Source organism: Salmo salar, chromosome 08 (genome assembly GCF_965601325.2).
Source record: "Salmo salar chromosome 08, fSalSal1, whole genome shotgun sequence".
NCBI lineage: Eukaryota > Metazoa > Chordata > Actinopteri > Salmoniformes > Salmonidae > Salmo > Salmo salar.
In genome coordinates, this window is record NC_138298.1 from 41,916,851 (window position 1) to 41,934,709 (window position 17,859).

Genomic DNA, 17,859 nt, shown 5'->3' on the forward strand with positions numbered 1-17,859 from the left:
TGTTGAAAACCTCATCAGTGACCCTGTATCAGATCAATGACCAATACATTCAAAGGTGAGTCATAGTTGACAAAGGGTAAATCCTTGAAGTCGGAAGTTAACCTTAGCCAAATACATTTCAACTCAGTTTTTCACAATTCCTGACATTTAATCCTAGTAAAAATTCCCTGTCATATGTCAGCTAGGATCATCACTTTATTTTAAGAATGTGAAATGTCAGAATAATAGTAGAGAGAATGATTTATTTCAGCTTTTAATTCTTTCATCACATTCCCAGTGGGTCTGAAGTTTACATACACTCAATTAGTATTTGGTAGCATTGCCTTTAAATTATTTAACTTGGGTCAAATGTTTTGGGTAGCCTTCCACAAGCTTCTCACAATAAGTTGGGTGAATTTTGGTCCATTCCTTCTGACAGAACTGGTGTAACTGAGTCAAGTTTGTAGGCCTCCTTGCTCGCACACACTTTTTCAGTTCTGCCCACAAATTTTCTATGGGATTGAGGTCAGGGCTTTGTGACGGCCACTCCAATACCATGACTTTGTTGTCCTTAAGCCATTTTGCCACAACTTTGGAAGTATGCTTGGGGTCATTTTCCATTTAGAAGACTCATTTGGAACCAAGCTTTAACTTCCTGACTGATGTCTTGAGATGTTGTTTCAATATATCCACATGATTTTCCATCCTCATGACGCCATCTATTTTGTGAAGTGCACCAGTCCCTCCTGCAGCAAAGATCCCCCACAACATGATGCTGCCACCCCTGTGCTTCATGGTTGGGATGGTGTTCTTCGGCTTGCAAGCCTCCCCCTTTTTCCTCCAAACATAACGATGGTCATTATGGCCAAACAGTTCTATTTTTATTTCATCAGACCAGAGGACATTTCTCCAAATAGTACGATCTTTGTCCCCATGTGAAGTTGCAAACCATAGTCTGGCTTTTTTATGGCAGTTTTGGAGCAGTGGCTTCTTCCTTGCTGAGCAGCCTTTCAGGTTATGTCAATATAGGACTGTGGATATAGATGCTTTTGTACCCGTTTCCTACAACATCTTCACAAGGTCCTTTGCTGTTGTTCTGGGATGATTTGCATTTTTCTCACCAAAGTACATTGATCTCTAGGAGACAGAACGCGTCTCCTTCCTGAGCGGTATTATGGCTGCGTGGTCCCATGGTGTTTAGACTTGCGTACTATTGTTTGTACAGCTGAACGTGGTACCTTCAGGAGTTTGGAAATTGCTCCCAACAATTTTTCTGAGGTCTTGGCTGATTTTCTTTTGATTTTCCCATGATGTCAAGCAAAGAGGCACAGTTTGAAGGTAGACCTTGAAATACATCCACAGGTACACCTCCAATTGACTCAAATGATGTCAATTCGCCTATCAGAAGCTTCTAAAGCCATGACATCATTTCTTGGAATTTTCCTTAGCTGTTTAAAGGCAGTCAATTTTGTGTATGTAAACTTCTGGCCCACTGGAATTGTGATACAGTGAAATAATCTATCTGTTAACTGTTGTTGGAAAAATTACTTGTGTCATGCACAAAGTAGATGTCCTAACTGACTTGCCAAAACTATAGTTTGTTAACAAGAAATTTGTGGAGTGGTTGAAAAATGAGTTTTAATGACTCCAACCTAACTGTATGTAAACTTCCGACTTCAACTGTAAGTGTGTGTGTGAAGCAACAATCTATCTTCAATATTAAAGCTGATCCACCCCTGATTATTATCAATGACTTATCAACAGCTGTAACAAGTTGTCCACTGCAGGAAACCCTCACTGGTACCCTAATTTATAGAAAGATCCATGTATGCTATACAGTATAAGGTTGTAGTTTGTTTAATCACGGTCAATCTGTCTGCTATCCCAACACCAGAGACCATGGTGGAGAGAGTTGGATCAAGCCTGGACCTGAGAAAAGTGAGTGTTAAATGATTTACTTGTTTTCCAATCAAAATATGATTACAGCTTATACTTGAGTCCCAGGCAAGGAACACAATAATTATGTATTTGTGACCCGTTTCAGGAAACTAGGCATATGTCGCAAGTCACGACTTCACAGGAGAGCCTTCTATCAAAATGCATTTTTGGGGCAGAAATGCCATATGGAACATGTGAACTTTCATGTGCCTTAATAACTTGTATGCCATCTGTAAATATGAATAAGACTGTTAAATTACGAGCCTTGTTGGTTAAGCTACAGAAAAAGTCAGAAACCTTCCCACTAGCCATAATTGGCTGAGATAATGAGTGGGCTGAACATGCAAAGAGAGGAGTTCGGATTGGTTTGCCATAGAAGGCTTCTGTCTATTTGACCTGGTCAGTCTGTTGGTAATCCTGTTGAATGCTGCTTTTTTAAAAATGTATTGTTTAGTAGAGTTGCTCTCCACTTTCTGGAGGATCGAGTTTTGAAATCTGTGGAATTAGAGTATGATAGCTAAAGAGATGGAAGAAACACCTGTCTCCGGATTACATCTTCAAACTAAGGGCAACCGTGGCATGGCATCTGTGAAAGGGAGACGCGTCCATCATGCATGATGATGTATACGGGTAGGATAGTCTAGCTAACTACATTTTCAGATATTTCTAATTTTGACAAAGGGGTTTCATTTCAAGCTAAGGTGTACTGTTAGCTAGCTAGTTAACGTTAGCTGGCTGGCTCCCTAGCTAAAGTTACGTGTATGACGTTATTATTCGTATCCCAGAACCGTTTGCTTTGCTAGTTAGAGCCTAATGTTAGCTAGCTAACATTGAACCTGGTTGGTTAGCTCCCAGCAGATTCATGCAGGGTAGTAACGACATGATTTGGCACTATGTTCATTGTTGTTAAAAATATATATATTTCATGGAACAGCAGTCTTTACTGCTATTAGCCAATAGTCAGTTTTACGAGGGTATGTTTGGCGGCCTGAGTGAAGGAGGCTTTGTTGCGAAATAGGAAGCCGATTCTAGATTTCATTTTGGATTGGAGATGTTTAATATGAGTCTAGAAGGAGAGTTTACAGTCTAGCCAGACACCTAGGTATTTGTAGTTGTCCACATATTCTAAGTTAGAACGGTCCAGAGTAGTGATGCTGGACGGGCGGGCAGGTGTGGGCAGCGAACGTTTGAAAAGCATGCATTTAGTTTTACTTGCGTTTAAGAGTAGTTGGAGACCACGGACGGAGTGTTGTATGGCATTGAAGCTCGTTTGGAGGTTAGTTAACACTGTCCAAGGAAGGGCTAGATGTATACAGAATGGTGTCGTCTGCGTAGAGGTGGATCAGGGAATCCAGAGCGACATTGTTGATATATGCAGAGAAAAGAGTCGGTCCGAGAATTGAACCCGGTGGTACCCCCATAGACTGCCAGAGGTCCGGACAACAGGCCCTCCGATTTGACACACTGAACTATGTCTGAGAAGTAGTTGGTGAACCAGGCGAGGCAGTCATTTGAGAAACCAAGGCTATTGAGTCTGCCGATAAGAATACAGTGATTGACAGAGTCGAAAGCCTTGGCCAGGTCGATGAAGACGGCTGCACAGTACTGTCTTTTATTGATGGCGGTTATGATATCGTTTAGTACCTTGAGCGTGGCCGAGGTGCACCCTTGACCATTTCGGAAACCGGATTGCACAGCGGAGAAGGTACGGGTATGGTGGGATTCGAAATGATCAGTGATCTGTTTATTGACTTGGCTTTCGAAGACTTTAGAAAGGCAGAGCAGGATGGATATCGATCTATAACAGTTTGGGTCTAGAGTGTCACCCCCTTTGAAGAGGGGGATGACCGCGGCAGCTTTCCAATCTTTAGGGATCTCGGACAATACGAGAGGTTGAACAGACTGATTTGTACCGGTCCAGGTTTTGCAGGTCTTTCATAACATCTGCTATCTGGATTTGGGTGAAGGAGAAGCTGTGGAGGCTTGGGCAAGTAGCTGTGGGGGGTGCGGAGCTGTTGGCCGGGGTTAGGGTAGCCAGGAGGAAAGCATGGCCAGCCGTAGAGAAATGCTTATTGAAATTCTCGATTATCGTGGATTTATCGGTGGTGACAGTGTTACCTAGCCTCAGTGCAGTGGGCAGCTGGGAGGAGGTGCTCTTATTCTCTATGGACTTTACAGTGTCCCAGAACTTTTTGGAGTTAGAGCTACAGGATGCAAATTTCTGTTTGAAAAAGCTAGTCTTTGCTGTCCTGCCTGTGTATTGGTTCCTGACTTCCCTGAAAAGTTGCATATCGCGGGGACTATTCGATGCTAGTGCAGTCCGCCACAGGATGTTTTTGTGCTGGTCGAGGGCAGTCAGGTCTGGAGTGAACCAATGGCTATATCTGTTCTTAGTTCTACATTTTTTGAAAGGGGCATGCTTATTTAAGATGGTGAGGAAATTACTTTTAAAGAACAACCAGGCATCCTCGACTGACGGGATGAGGTCAATATCCTTCCAGGATACCCGGGCCAGGTTGATTAGAAAGGCCTGCTCGCTGAAGTGTTTTAGGGAGCGTTTGACAGTGATGAGGGGTGGTCGTTTGACCGCGGACCCATAGCGGATGCAGGCAATGAGGCAGTGATCGCTGAGATCCTGGTTGAAAACAGCAGAGGTGTATTTGGAGGGCAAGTTGGTCAGGATAATATCTATGAGGGTGCCCATGTTTACGGATTTAGGGTTGTACCTGGTGGGTAACTAGTTAACGAGCCAGCCAGATAATGTTAGCTAACGTTAACTAACGTTATGTGACGTGGTTGATCTTACACGTTGTTTACCTAGCTATCTAGCTACATGTCTTAAGCTAAAGTGTACAACACCCATTGAATATGGCCAGTGTCAGTAAATGTCGACAAAAAGTCAGCAGAGCTGGTAAGGCTGTTTTCATGAGATAAACAACAGAGGTAAACAAATCGGCCAGAGTGTCAGGTGTGCTCTGAACACTCCAAGAGTGAAACGAGATGGGTGGGGCTAAAGCTTAAGTGGGTGTGAACGATGCTATTCACTAAATACCAAAACATTCAAAGGCAATTTTCTCAAAAGTGAGTTTACAAGTTGATCAACTTTCAAAGCAGAATTATGTTCCCATTGTTCCTCAAAATGCAGTGTATGATATACCATTTTGTAGCTCTGAGTCTCTACTTTTATCCAGTGTAAAAAACACAATTTAAAATTGAGAATGAATAACACCAAATCTAGGTGGTGAGTCACATTTGGTCAAAACAAACTTAAGCTTTCATTTTAGAAACTAGGGAACCAGAAATCAGGCCCCTAACGTCTACAAAACATGGACCAGAGTGATGTTTCCTGCTTCCACAAACATGAATTAATAGAACAATGTAATTGTATCCTTAATACTTTTCACGTCAGATTATGGTAATGAGTGTATAAATCATGTATGACTTCATTATCCACACAACATTCTAAGCCTGTTGCTCACTTATATTCCTTGTTATTACAAGTCTAAGTCAAACGATTAAAACAATTCATCGAGTTAATGGCATTAGTTCAATTTTAGAATTTGTTCAAATTTGTCCCTAAATAAAACATTGTCCATTTTTAAAAAGCAGTGCATTGAGTTATAAGCATGCAATGCTTTGATTGTAAGGGAAAAAACACAAAATAATCTGTATCAGAATGTTTTTTCACCATAAACAACACCAAGTCTCTGTAACATACAGTTCTTTAAGTAGCCCTGCTTATCAATGTTCTTGAAGTTTGACACTTGCGCGTACACACACACACACTTCAGGAGTTTTATGAGTGTTCTCCCAATTTCTGATTGGAGGGTTGAAAATGGAATGGAGTCAAACGTGGTTTCCATATGCTTGAAGTGTTTAATATCGTTCCATTTATTTAATTCCAGCCATTACAATGAGCCCGTCCTCCTATATCTCCTCCCACCAGCCTCCACTGATATCTAAAAAAAAAACAGCATGACATTACATTTCACAACACATTAACTGTGTGCCATCAGGCTACTACTCCACTACCACATATCTACAACACAAAATCCATGTATGTGAGTGTATGGTCTGTATGTTATCATGTTTGTGTGTACAGTGCATTCGGAAAGTATTCAGACCTCTTTACTACTTCCACATTTTGTTACATTACAGCCTTATTCTAAAATGGATTAAATTACTTTTTTTCAATCTACACACAATACTCTATAACGACAAACTGAAAACAGGTTTTTAGAAATGTTAGCAAAATTAGAAAATTAATACCTTATTTACGTAAGTATTCAGACCTTTTGCTATGAGACTCGTAATTGAGCTCATGTACATCCTGTTTTCGTTGATCATCTTTGAGATGTTTCTACAACTTAATTGGAGTCCACCTGTGATAAACTCAATTGATTGGACATGATTTTGAAAAGGCACACACCTGTCTATATAAGGTCCCACAGTTGACAGTACATGTCAGAGCAAAAACCAAGCTATGAGGTTCGAAGTAATTGTCCATAGAGCTCCGAAACAGGATTGTAACTCTTCCTAGAGCTGGCCGCCCGGCCAAACTGAGCAATCGGGGGAGAAGTGCCTCGGTCAGGAAGTTGACCAAGAACCCAATGGTCACTATGACAGAGCTTGAGAGGCCCTCTGTGGACATGGAATAACATTCAAGAAGGACAACCTTCTCTGCAGCACTCCACTAATCAGCCACTCCTCAGTAAAAGGCACCTGACAGCCTGCTTGGAGTTTGCCAAAAGGCACCGAAAGGACTCTCAGAACATGAGAAACAAGATTCTCTGGTCTGATGAAACCAAGCTTGAACTCTTTGGTCTGGAGGAAACCAGGCACAGCTCATTACCTGGTCAATACCATCCCTACGGTGAAGCATGGTGGTGGCATGCTGCGGGGATGTTTTTCAGCAGCAGAGACTGGAAGACTAGTCAGGATCGAGGGGAAGGATGAACGGAGCAAAGTACAGAGATCCTTGATGAAAACCTGCTCCAGAGCGCTCAGGACCTCAGACTGGGGTGAAGGATCACCTTCCAATAAGACAACGACCCTAAACTATGAATCAACACATATGGAATGACAGCTTTGCACACTCTTGGCATTGGTTGGGCTGGTTGAGAGAATGCCAAGAGTGTGCAAAGCTGTAATCATGGCAAAGGGTTGCTATTTGAAGAATCTCAAACATAAAATACATTTTGAGTAACACTTTTTTGGTTACTACATGATTCCATGTGTTATTTCATGGTTTTGATGTCTTCACTATTATTCTACAATGTAGAAAATAGTAAAAAATAAAGAGAAAAGCCTTGAATGAGTAGGTGTTCAAACACTTTTGACCGGTAGTGTGTGTGTGTATATACACTGCTCAAAAAAATAAAGGGAACACTTAAACAACACAATGTAACTCCAAGTCAATCACACTTCTGTGAAATCAAACTGTCCACTTAGAAAGCAACACTGATTGACAATACATTTCACATGCTGTTGTGCAAATGGAATAGACAACAGCTGGAAATTATAGGCAATTAGCAAGACACCCCCAATAAAGGAGTGGTTCTGCAGGTGGGGACCACAGACCACTTCTCAGTTCCTATGCTTCCTGGCTGATGTTTTGGTCACTTTTGAATGCTGGTGGTGCTTTCACTCTAGTGGTAGCATGAGACGGAGTCTACAACCCACATAAGTGGCTCAGGTAGTGCAGCTCATCCAGGATGGCACATCAATGCGAGCTGTGGCAAGAAGGTTTGCTGTGTCTGTCAGCGTAGTGTCCAGAGCATGGAGGCGCTACCAGGTGACAGGCCAGTACATCAGGAGATGTGGAGGAGGCCGTAGGAGGGCAACAACCCAGCAGCAGGACCACTACCTCCGCCTTTGTGCAAGGAGGAGCAGGAGAATCACTGCCAGAGCCCTGCAAAATGACCTCCAGCAGGCCACAAATGTGCATGTGTCTGCTCAAACGGTCAGAAACAGACTCCATGAGAGTGGTATGAGGGCCCGACGTCCACAGGTGGGGGTTGTGCTTACAGCCCAACACCGTGCAGGACGTTTGGCATTTGCCAGACAACACCAAGATTGGCAAATTCGCCACTGGCGCCCTGTGCTCTTCACAGATGAAAGCAGGTTCACACTGAGCACATGTGACAGACGTGACAGAGTCTGGAGACGCCGTGGAGAACGTTCTGCTGCCTGCAACATCCTCCAGCATGACCGGTTTGGCGGTGGGTCAGTCATGGTGTGGGGTGGCATTTCTTTGGGGGGCCGCACAGCCCTCCATGTGCTCGCCAGAGGTAGCCTGACTGCCATTAGGTACCGAGATGAGATCCTCAGACCCCTTGTGAGACCATATGCTGGTGCGGTTGGCCCTGGGTTCCTCCTAATGCAAGACAATGCTAGACCTCATGTGGCTGGAGTGTGTCAGCAGTTCCTGCAAGAGGGAGGCATTGATGCTATGGACTGGCCCGCCGTTCCCCAGACCTGAATCCAATTGAGCACATCTGGGACATGTCTCGCTCCATCCACCAACGCCACGTTGCACCACAGACTGTCCAGGAGTTGGCGGATGCTTTAGTCCAGGTCTGGGAGGAGATCCCTCAGGAGACCATCCGCCACCTCATCAGGAGCATGCCCAGGCGTTGTAGGGAGGTCATACAGGCACGTGGAGGCCACACACACTACTGAGCCTCATTTTGACTTGTTTTAAAGACATTACATCAAAGTTGGATCAGCATGTAGTGTGGTTTTCCACTTTAATTTTGAGTGTGACTCCAAATCCAGACCTCCATGGGTTGATAAATTGGATTTGCATTGATTACTTTTGTGTGATTTTGTTGTCAGCACATTCAACTATGTAAAGAAAAAAGTATTTAATAAGATTATTTCATTCCTTCAGATCTAGGATGTGTTATTTTAGTGTTCCCTTTATTTTTTTGAGCCGTGTATATACAGTGGGGGGAAAAAGTATTTGATCCCCTGCTGATTTTGTAAGTTTGCCCACTGACAAAGAAATGATCAGTCTATAATTTTAATGGTAGGTTTATTTGAACAGTGAGACAGAATAACAACAAAAATGTCCAGAAAAGCGCACGTCAAAAATGTTATAAATTGATTTGCATTTTAATGAGGGAAATAAGTATTTGACCCCCTCTCAATCAGAAAGATTTCTGTCTCCCAGGTGTCTTTTATACAGGTAACGAGCTGAGATTAGGAGCACACTCTTAAAGGGAGTGCTCCTAACCGCAGCTTGTTACCTGTAAAAAAGACACCTGTCCACAGAAGCAATCAATCAATCAGATTCCAAACTCTCCACCATGGCCAAGACCAAAGAGCTCTCCAAGGATGTCAGGGACAAGATTGTAGACCTACACAAGGCTGGAATGGGCTACAAGACCATCGCCAAGCAGCTTTGTGAGAAGGTAACAACATTTGGTGCGATTATTCGCAAATGGAAGAAACACAAAAGAACTGTCAATATCTCTCAGCCTGGGGCTCCATGCAAGATCTCACTTCGTGGGGTTGCAATGATCATGAGAACGGTGAGGAATCAGCACAGAACTACACGGGAGAATCTTGTCAATGATCTCAAGGCAGCTGGGACCATAGTCGCCAAGAAAACAATTGGTAACACACTACGCCGTGAAGGACTGAAATCCTGCAGCGCCCGCAAGGTCCCCCTGCTAAAGAATACATATACATGCCCGTCTGAAGTTTGCCAATGAACATCTGAATGATTCAGAATACAACTGGTGAAAGTGTTGTGGTCAGATGAGACCAAAATGGAGCTCTTTGGCATCAACTCAACTCGCCGTGTTTGGAGGAGGAGGAATGCTGCCTATGACCCCAAGAACACCATCTCCACCGTCAAACATGGAGGTGGAAACATTATGCTTTGGGTTTGTTTTTCTGGTAAGGGGACAGGACAACTTCACCGCATCAAGGGACGATGGACGGGGCCATGTACCGTCAAATCTTGGGTGAGAACCTCCTTCCCTCAGCCAGGGCATTGAAAATGGGTCGTGGATGGGTATTCCAGCATGATAATTACCCAAAACACACAGCCAAGGCAACAAAGGAGTGGCTCAACAAGAAGCACATTAAGGTCCTGGAGTGGCCTAGCCAGTCTCCAGACCTTAATCCCATAGAAAATCTGTGGAGGGAGCTGAAGGTTCGAGTTGCCAAACGTCAGCCTCGAAACCTTAATGACTTGGAGAAGATCTGCAAATGGGAGTGGGACAAAATCCCTCCTGAGATGTGTGCAAACCTGGTGAGCAACTACAAGAAATGTCTGACCTCTGATTGCCAACAAGGGTTTTGCCACCAAGTACTAAGTCATGTTTTGCAGAGGGATCAAATACTTATTTCCTTCATTAAAATGCAAATCATTTTATAACATTTTTGACATGTGTTTTTCTGGATTTTTGGGGGGATTTTTGTTGTTATTCTGTCTCTCACTGTTCAAATGAACCTACCATTAAAATTATAGACTGATCATTTCTTTGTCAGTGGGCAAACGTACAAAATCAGCAGGGGATCAAATACTTTTTTCCCCCACTGTATGTATATATATATTTATTTCATTCTGATTTTTCAGGGGGTAGCGCAGCCCCTACTGCCCTCAGTAGTCTGTCATTCCTTTTCCCTCTCAACCATATCATTTTTAATTCCTCATCAATCCATGGTAATTTAACAGCGTTTACAGTCAGTTATTAATGGGTGCATGGTTATTAGTAACTGAAATAAGCAATTTCATAAATGCGTCTGGTTGCTTGACAGTCTAATTACTTGTATTTAAATATGTTTTATAGAACAGCTACTTTTGACTTCAGGGATTCCTCAGAGCTGTAAGACTTGTGACCATGTTCAGGTAAGTCATAATGTCAATTCTTACTTTTACATACCTGCAGGAGTCAGGCACAGTCTCAAAGCCAGGTGTGTACTGACCAACCATTCATACTGGGATATAGACAGTCCTGTGTTCTGCTTTAGTAATATAAACACAGTCTCAAAGCCAGGTGTGTACTGACCAACCATTCATACTGGGATATAGACAGTCCTGTGTTCTGCTTTAGTAATATAAACACAGTCTCAAAGCCAGGTGTGTACTGACCAACCATTCATACTGGGATATAGACAGTCCTGTGTTCTGCTTTAGTAATATAAACACAGTCTCAAAGCCAGGTGTGTACTGACCAACCATTCATCCTGGGATATAGACAGTCCTGTGTTCTGCTTTAGTAATATAAACACAGTCTCAAAGCCAGGTGTGTACTGACCAACCATTCATACTGGGATATAGACAGTCCTGTGTTCTGCTTTAGTAATATAAACACAGTCTCAAAGCCAGGTGTGTACTGACCAACCATTCATCCTGGGATATAGACAGTCCTGTGTTCTGCTTTAGTAATATAAACACAGTCTCAAAGCCAGGTGTGTACTGACCAACCATTCATACTGGGATATAGACAGTCCTGTGTTCTGCTTGTAGTCATGCAGGATTTTAGCTATTGTCATATTTTTTAATTTGACAGTTGAATTGATAAATCACCAGCATTCCATGTAACTGTCACGCCTCACCTGAGAGAGAGAGGGTTTGTTTCTCTATGTGGTTAGGTCAGGGTGTGGGGTGGGCTTTCTATGATGTCTATTTCTTTGTTTTGAGCCGAGTATGGTTCCTAATCAGAGGCAGCTGTCTATCGTTGTCTCTGATTAGGAATCATACTTAGGCAGCCTTTTCCCAACCTGTTTGTGGATTATTATTCTTTCTATGAGTGTTTTGTGTGTACTGCAGTTGTGTCACGTTCATTTCTGTTTATCCTGTTAATTGTTTTTGTTCGGTTTCACTTCTATTAAAGTATGTGGAATTACCGGCACGCTGCGCCTTGGCTCCTATATGACAGGAAATTTGAAGACAGTACTCGTGACAGTAACATTGAATAAATACATTAGATTAGTTACTTTGGTTAATGGGCCAGTTTCCCAGACACAGATTAAGTCTAGTCCTGGACCGATAAGATCTTTCTATTGAAACTTCCATTGAGTATGCTTTTTAGTCCAGCACTAGACTCAATCTGTGTCCAGGAAACAGGCCCCATATGTATTACTGGCATGCTTGTCCTTGTTCAGGACTCCACACACTGGCTTCAGATTGAACCCTTGACTTCCACTGTCCAGGGAGTGACAATGTTCAGGTAAAATAACTACTTTTAACATTTCATTCCACTTGCTAGTGTATTTCCCCATTACCTTTGGGAGTAGTCTTCTAATCCAACCTCTCCATTTGACGATTGACCCTCTCTACCATATCTTGTTGTTGCCCTCAGACACAGGACACCCAAAGGGAGTTATGAGTGCACAGTGTCTGGGCTCCGCTGGCTGTGTGAGAGAGATGTCATTCTGAAGTATCACTTCAGGAACTGGGAACCCTACAATCACCTTCTGAAAGACATGCAGTACACACAAGGTGGTCCATTGCTGGATATCACTATGGAGTTAGGTGAACTGGAGGAAGTTCATCTGCCACACTGTGTCTGTTTAGGTAAAACCATATAGAAATAGTATTCAGAAAGACATTTTCATGTAACTGAGTTTCACTTCCTGAATGAATGAATGAACTATTCTGGGAGTTTGAGTTTACTGTGATCTGATACTGCATATTCTTTGTGTTTTAGTTGGATTAATAATACAATATTTGTCTTTCTGTCTCCTTTTTATTGTGTTGTTCAGGGACCAACCCGTCCCTGAGGAATGAGATGAAGATTCTTCATGTAGAGGAACATGGAGTGTCTTTAGAGGAAGTGCATGAGGTTACCAGATTCCATGTTAAAATTCTCCATCCCAAGTTCTCACTTATCTCTGTTATACTGAGATTACTGTCTTTGAACATAGATGTCCACTGTGACGTGGTCCTCTATATGGCAGTAAAAAGGTCAACAGTCATTTCAAGGCTGTACCTGCTCCTCAGAAACTCCAGTCAGAAAGAGGTGAGGCACTTTCACTGAAGTGACAACAGTATGTTGAAACTTACTGAAGGAAAGCTGATAGTTTGTTGAAAATCTCTAGATTACAAAGACAACATGCAGCTCTGTGAGAAATCTATTTTTGTCTCATTCATTTGAAGAGCCAGTAGACAGCACTCCTCCCTCTGGTCGAAGGAGAACCCAATGCCCCTGGGCAGTGATGGGGACATTGCCCTGTGTAGGGTGCTGTCTTTCAGATGGGATGTTAAATGGGTGTCCTCTCCATGGTCACTAAAGATCCCATGGCACTTATCATAAGAGTAGGGGTGTTAACCCGGTGTCCTGGCTCAACTCCCAATTTGGCCCTCATACTATCATGGCTACCTAATCATCCCCAGCTTCCAATTGGCTCATTTATCCCCTCTCCTCTTCCCTGTAACTTTTCCCCAGGTTGTTGCTGTAAAAGAGAATCTCTTCCCAGTCAACTTACCTGGTACACCTTTAAAATATTATCCTGGTAAAATTGGGATAGTAGAACAATAGTCTACACATTTTTTTGTTGACAAAAATGGATTGCATGTTGTGTGAATTACGAGACTACATTGTTCTGACTGACTACTACATTGCTCATTTTGTAGGCTGTTCAGGAACGGGAGAAAGATCAGGTGTCCAAAGGATTTTCAGAATTCGTCCTGTCAAGTCCAAACGGGCCCTTAAAGCTGAACAGTTTGTTTGCATTCAAGAATCCCCACTCCACTTCCATCAATCCAGAGGTGCAGTTTTAGCAGGCTGAGGACATGAATCTGTCATATTGTATATGAATAACTGGAATATCATTCTACTTCACTATTTCTCTCTCTGTCTGTTGTCGCAATCGTTGCACCATATGGCCTTCTACAGAAGATTCAGCTGTTACCTGCAGACACCACACCAAGCTGTTGTCAGATGATTATGAGAAACACAGGGGTTGACATTGAGATGGAATTAATCGGGGAAGATGAGAGGACAGTATGGAAATCAGTGGTATCAAAAGGTAAGAAATACTAGACATAAACAGTATGTCAATCATCAATGTCCTTTTCTAACAGATGCTTTTAAAATGTTTTATGATATTTTCTATTGTTTGTCTTTCAGATGTATACAGCAAAGACTCTCATCCAACATGTAAGCTTGTTTTTGTGGATGAGGTTTATAAAACGGGTTACAGAGCTAACATCTCTTCAAGTTGTGATGAAGGACACTGAAGGTCTTCATGAGTCATGTTCAGTGGGGTGATGAAGGTCTTCATGAGTCATGTTCAGTGGGGTGTAATGATATAAAACATTCAGACAGAAATACAGAGCCTTATCTGCGTCACATTTTGTTTAACAGTGGGATTAAAAGGGATTTCATTGTCATTTCTTGACGACAATCTACACAAAATACTCTAATGTCAAAGAATATATATATTTAGATTGATAGAAATGAAATGCCTAAAATAGTCGTTCCATAAGTATTCAGCCCCCCGAGTCAATACTTAGAAACACCTTTGGCAGCGATTACAGCTGGGAGTCTTTCTGGGTGAGTCTCTAAGGGCTTTCCACACCTGGATTGTACAATATTAGCCCATTATTATTTTCATAATTCTTCAAGCTCTGTCAAGATGTTGGAGATCATGGCTAGACAGCCATTTAAGTCTTTCCATAGATTTACAAGCAGATTTAAGTCAGAACTGTAACTTGGCCACTCAGGAACATTCAATGTCTTCTTGGTAAGCAGCTCAAGTGTAGATTTGGCCTTGTTATGTAGGTTATTGTTCTGTTGAAAGGTGAATTCCTCTCCCAGTGTCTTGGTTTTCCTCTAGGATTTTGCCTATTCTTAGCTCCATTCCATTTATTTTTTATCCTGAAAAACTCCCCAGTATTTGCTGATGACAAACATACCCATACTATGATGCAGCCACCAACATGCTTGAAAATAAGGAGGCAGTTACTCAGTGATGTGTTGGATTTGCCCCAAACATGAGGCTTTGCATTTAGGCCAAAAAGTGTCTTCCTTTGTAGATGTTTTTTACAGTATTACTTTAGTACCTTGTTCCATATAAGATGCATGTTTTGGAATATTTGTATTCTGTATATTTGTATTCTTCTTTTCACTCTGTCATTTAAGTTGTTATTATGGAGTCACTACAATGTTGTTGATCCATCCTCAGTTTTCTCCCATCACAGACATTTAACTCTGGAACTGTTTTAAATTCACCAGTGTCCTGATGGTGACGTCCCTGAGCAGTTTCCTTCCTGTCCTGCAACTCAGTTCAGAAGGACCACTATCTTTGATGTGTCTGGGTGGTTTAATATGTAATCCACAGCATAATTATTAAATGTCTGATTTTGTTATTGTTACCCATCTACCAATCACTGCCCTTCTTCACGAGGCTTTCAAAAACATCCCTGGTCTTTGTATATAGTTGAATCTGTGCTTGAAATGTAATACTTCCAGATATTGTATGTATGGGGAACATGTCCACTTTGACATTACAGACTATTTTCAGTAGATTGATGACAAAACATTACAACTAAATCAATTTTAATCCCACTATGTAACACAATAGAGAAATCCAAGGGGTATGAACACTTTTGCAAGGCTCTGTATGTTATGTAGAATAGACAATCGTGTCAGCCAGGGTAGGTGTCAATTCCAAATAAGTCAGTCAATTCAGGAAGTGAACTGAAATTCCAATTCAATAACTGGAAAAGGGCATCTACTTTCAATGACTTCAATTGGAATTGACCACAACCCTGGAGTCAGCTCTATACAAGAAATGACTATCAGGGGAATGATAACTGGAGAGACTGCATGATGTAGAAACAGCTGCTGTTCACCCTAAAGACATATTCATTTAATTGATCCCCCCCCTTCAGCATTAATACTCATTGGGATTCCTGCTGAGGAGTTTCTTCAGAATCACAGGGCTATACTCATTCAGGGAGTCAAAAACACAATGCCAATAGCAGATGTTCTGCGGTCAAAGGGCATGATTGGTGATGAAGAGTACTCCAGAATAAAAGCTGAAACAACTGAACAGGACCGAATGAGAGAACTACTGAGATCAGTCCTCCCCAAAGGACCAGAAGTGACGGGAGCTTGTCTCAAAGCTCTCATTGAACATGAACACCATCTTGTTAAGCACTTGAGTGAATCTAGGTAAGACCGTTTTCTTTTCTCCCTCCCTTGAATATGTGGAATGATTAAATATAGGTCAAATAAAAACATAGCTACCCAGATCAAAGAGAAAGTATTTTTCAGAATGGAAGCATGTTTTTGTGTTGCTGCCTGTAATAAATGTATCTTATTATAGTTCTATCATAGGACCATCATCACATCATTATCTCAGGGGTATCATAGGAACATCATCACATCATTATCTCAGGTGTATCATAGGACCATCATCACATCATTATCTCAGGTGTATCATAGGAACATCATCACATCATTATCTCAGGTGTATCATAGGACCATCATCACATCATTATCTCAGGTGTATCATAGGACCATCATCACATCATTATCTCAGGTGTATCATAGGACCATCATCACATCATTATCTCAGGTGTATCATAGGACCATCATCACATAATTATCTCAGGTGTATCTCACTCCTCATTCTTCTGCATACTTTCTGACCTCTCTCTTCCCTTCTCCTCCATCCTCTGTCTTATAGCACCTAATCTGAAGATGCTGAGGCCTGTCTCCTAGTCTGTGGACAAAGGCACTTCTTCACCTAATCTGAAGATGCTGAGGCCTGTCTCCTAGTCTGTGGACAAAGGCACTTCTTCACCTAATCTGAAGATGCTGAGGCCTGTCTCCTAGTCTGTGGACAAAGACACTTCTTCACCTAATCTGAAGATGCTGAGGCTTGTCTCCTAGTCTGTGGACAAAGACACTTCTTCACCTAATCTGAAGATGCTGAGGCCTGTCTCCTAGTCTGTGGACAAAGACACTTCTTCACCTAATCTGAAGATGCTGAGGCCTGTCTCCTAGTCTGTGGACAAAGACACTTCTTCACCTAATCTGAAGATGCTGAGGCCTGTTTCCTGGTCTGTGGACAAAGACACTTAAATGATTGTAAGGGAAATGTTTATGTTTGTGCTATTCTTTTAACAAATGTCTGTGTTTTATTCATGTGCTGTTCTATAAACTAATTTGTGTGTTCATCAAGTGGCTGACTGTACAAATCCTCACTATCAGTAGCTGTAATTTGGCAGTAAGCCCAGACGTTGTTTTGAGAACGAGATATCTCAGTTTCAAGGTCTCAGCTTAGAGAGAAGAAGACTGGTGAGGTGTTGGTCTGTTAAATGTTATGAACCAGTATTGGTCTGTCAAATGTTATGAACCAGTATTGGTCGGTCACATGAATGGAACAAAACGGTAATGATTCATTAATTATGCTAAATCATGCAAATATAACTTGTCTGTGAATAGCCATTTATAAGACAACTGCTGGGTCTGTCCAGGGAGAGATCCTGATTGACATGTGTTCTATGGTACATTGAGTTGGGTCTGACCAGGGAGAGATCCTGATTGACATGTGTACTATGGTACATTGAGTTGGGTCTGACCAGGGAGAGATCCTGATTGACATGTGTACTATGGTACATTGAGTTGGGTCTGACCTGGGAGAGCTCCTGATTGACATGTGTACTATGGTACATTGAGTTGGGTCTGACCAGGGAGAGATCCTGATTGACATGTGTACTATGGTGCATTGAGTTGGGTCTGACCAGGGAGAGTTCCTGATTGACATGTGTTCTATGGTGCATTGAGTTGGGTCTGACCAGGGAAAGCTCCTGATTGGTTGGAACCTCTCCAGCTCACTGACAATAAACAATGATTCATTTCAGATTGACTTCGAGTGTCTCTGTGTGAAAGAATTTCCACAACATGATTTTGAAAACACAATTAAGGGAATGAACTGGAATGATGTCTTGTCCTATACAGATGGAGAGGC

The 17,859-nt window shown here is 42.1% G+C and overlaps 1 protein-coding gene across 1 annotated transcript; it reads left to right on the forward strand.

Annotated features, from left to right (window-relative positions):
* The first annotated feature begins 1,902 nt into the window (after positions 1-1,902).
* LOC145881477 (NACHT, LRR and PYD domains-containing protein 1 homolog) lies at positions 1,903-17,758 on the forward strand. Its single transcript, XM_082978263.1, has 10 exons — positions 1,903-1,917; positions 10,722-10,780; positions 12,040-12,104; positions 12,237-12,451; positions 12,640-12,896; positions 13,511-13,645; positions 13,773-13,905; positions 14,007-14,036; positions 15,773-16,055; positions 16,573-17,758. The coding sequence occupies exons 3-10, from the start codon at positions 12,097-12,099 to the stop codon at positions 16,577-16,579; spliced, it is 1,068 nt and encodes a 355-aa protein (XP_082834389.1). The 5' UTR covers positions 1,903-1,917; positions 10,722-10,780; positions 12,040-12,096; the 3' UTR covers positions 16,580-17,758.
* Positions 17,759-17,859: the final 101 nt, after the last annotated feature.

Coding starts and splice junctions, on each gene's coding strand:
- LOC145881477 (XM_082978263.1), top strand. Junction 12,897..13,510: donor GAAACTCCAGTCAGAAAGAG/GTGAGGCACTTT, acceptor CTCATTTTGTAG/GCTGTTCAGGAACGGGAGAA. Junction 14,037..15,772: donor CAAAGACTCTCATCCAACAT/GTAAGCTTGTTT, acceptor CCCCCCCTTCAG/CATTAATACTCATTGGGATT.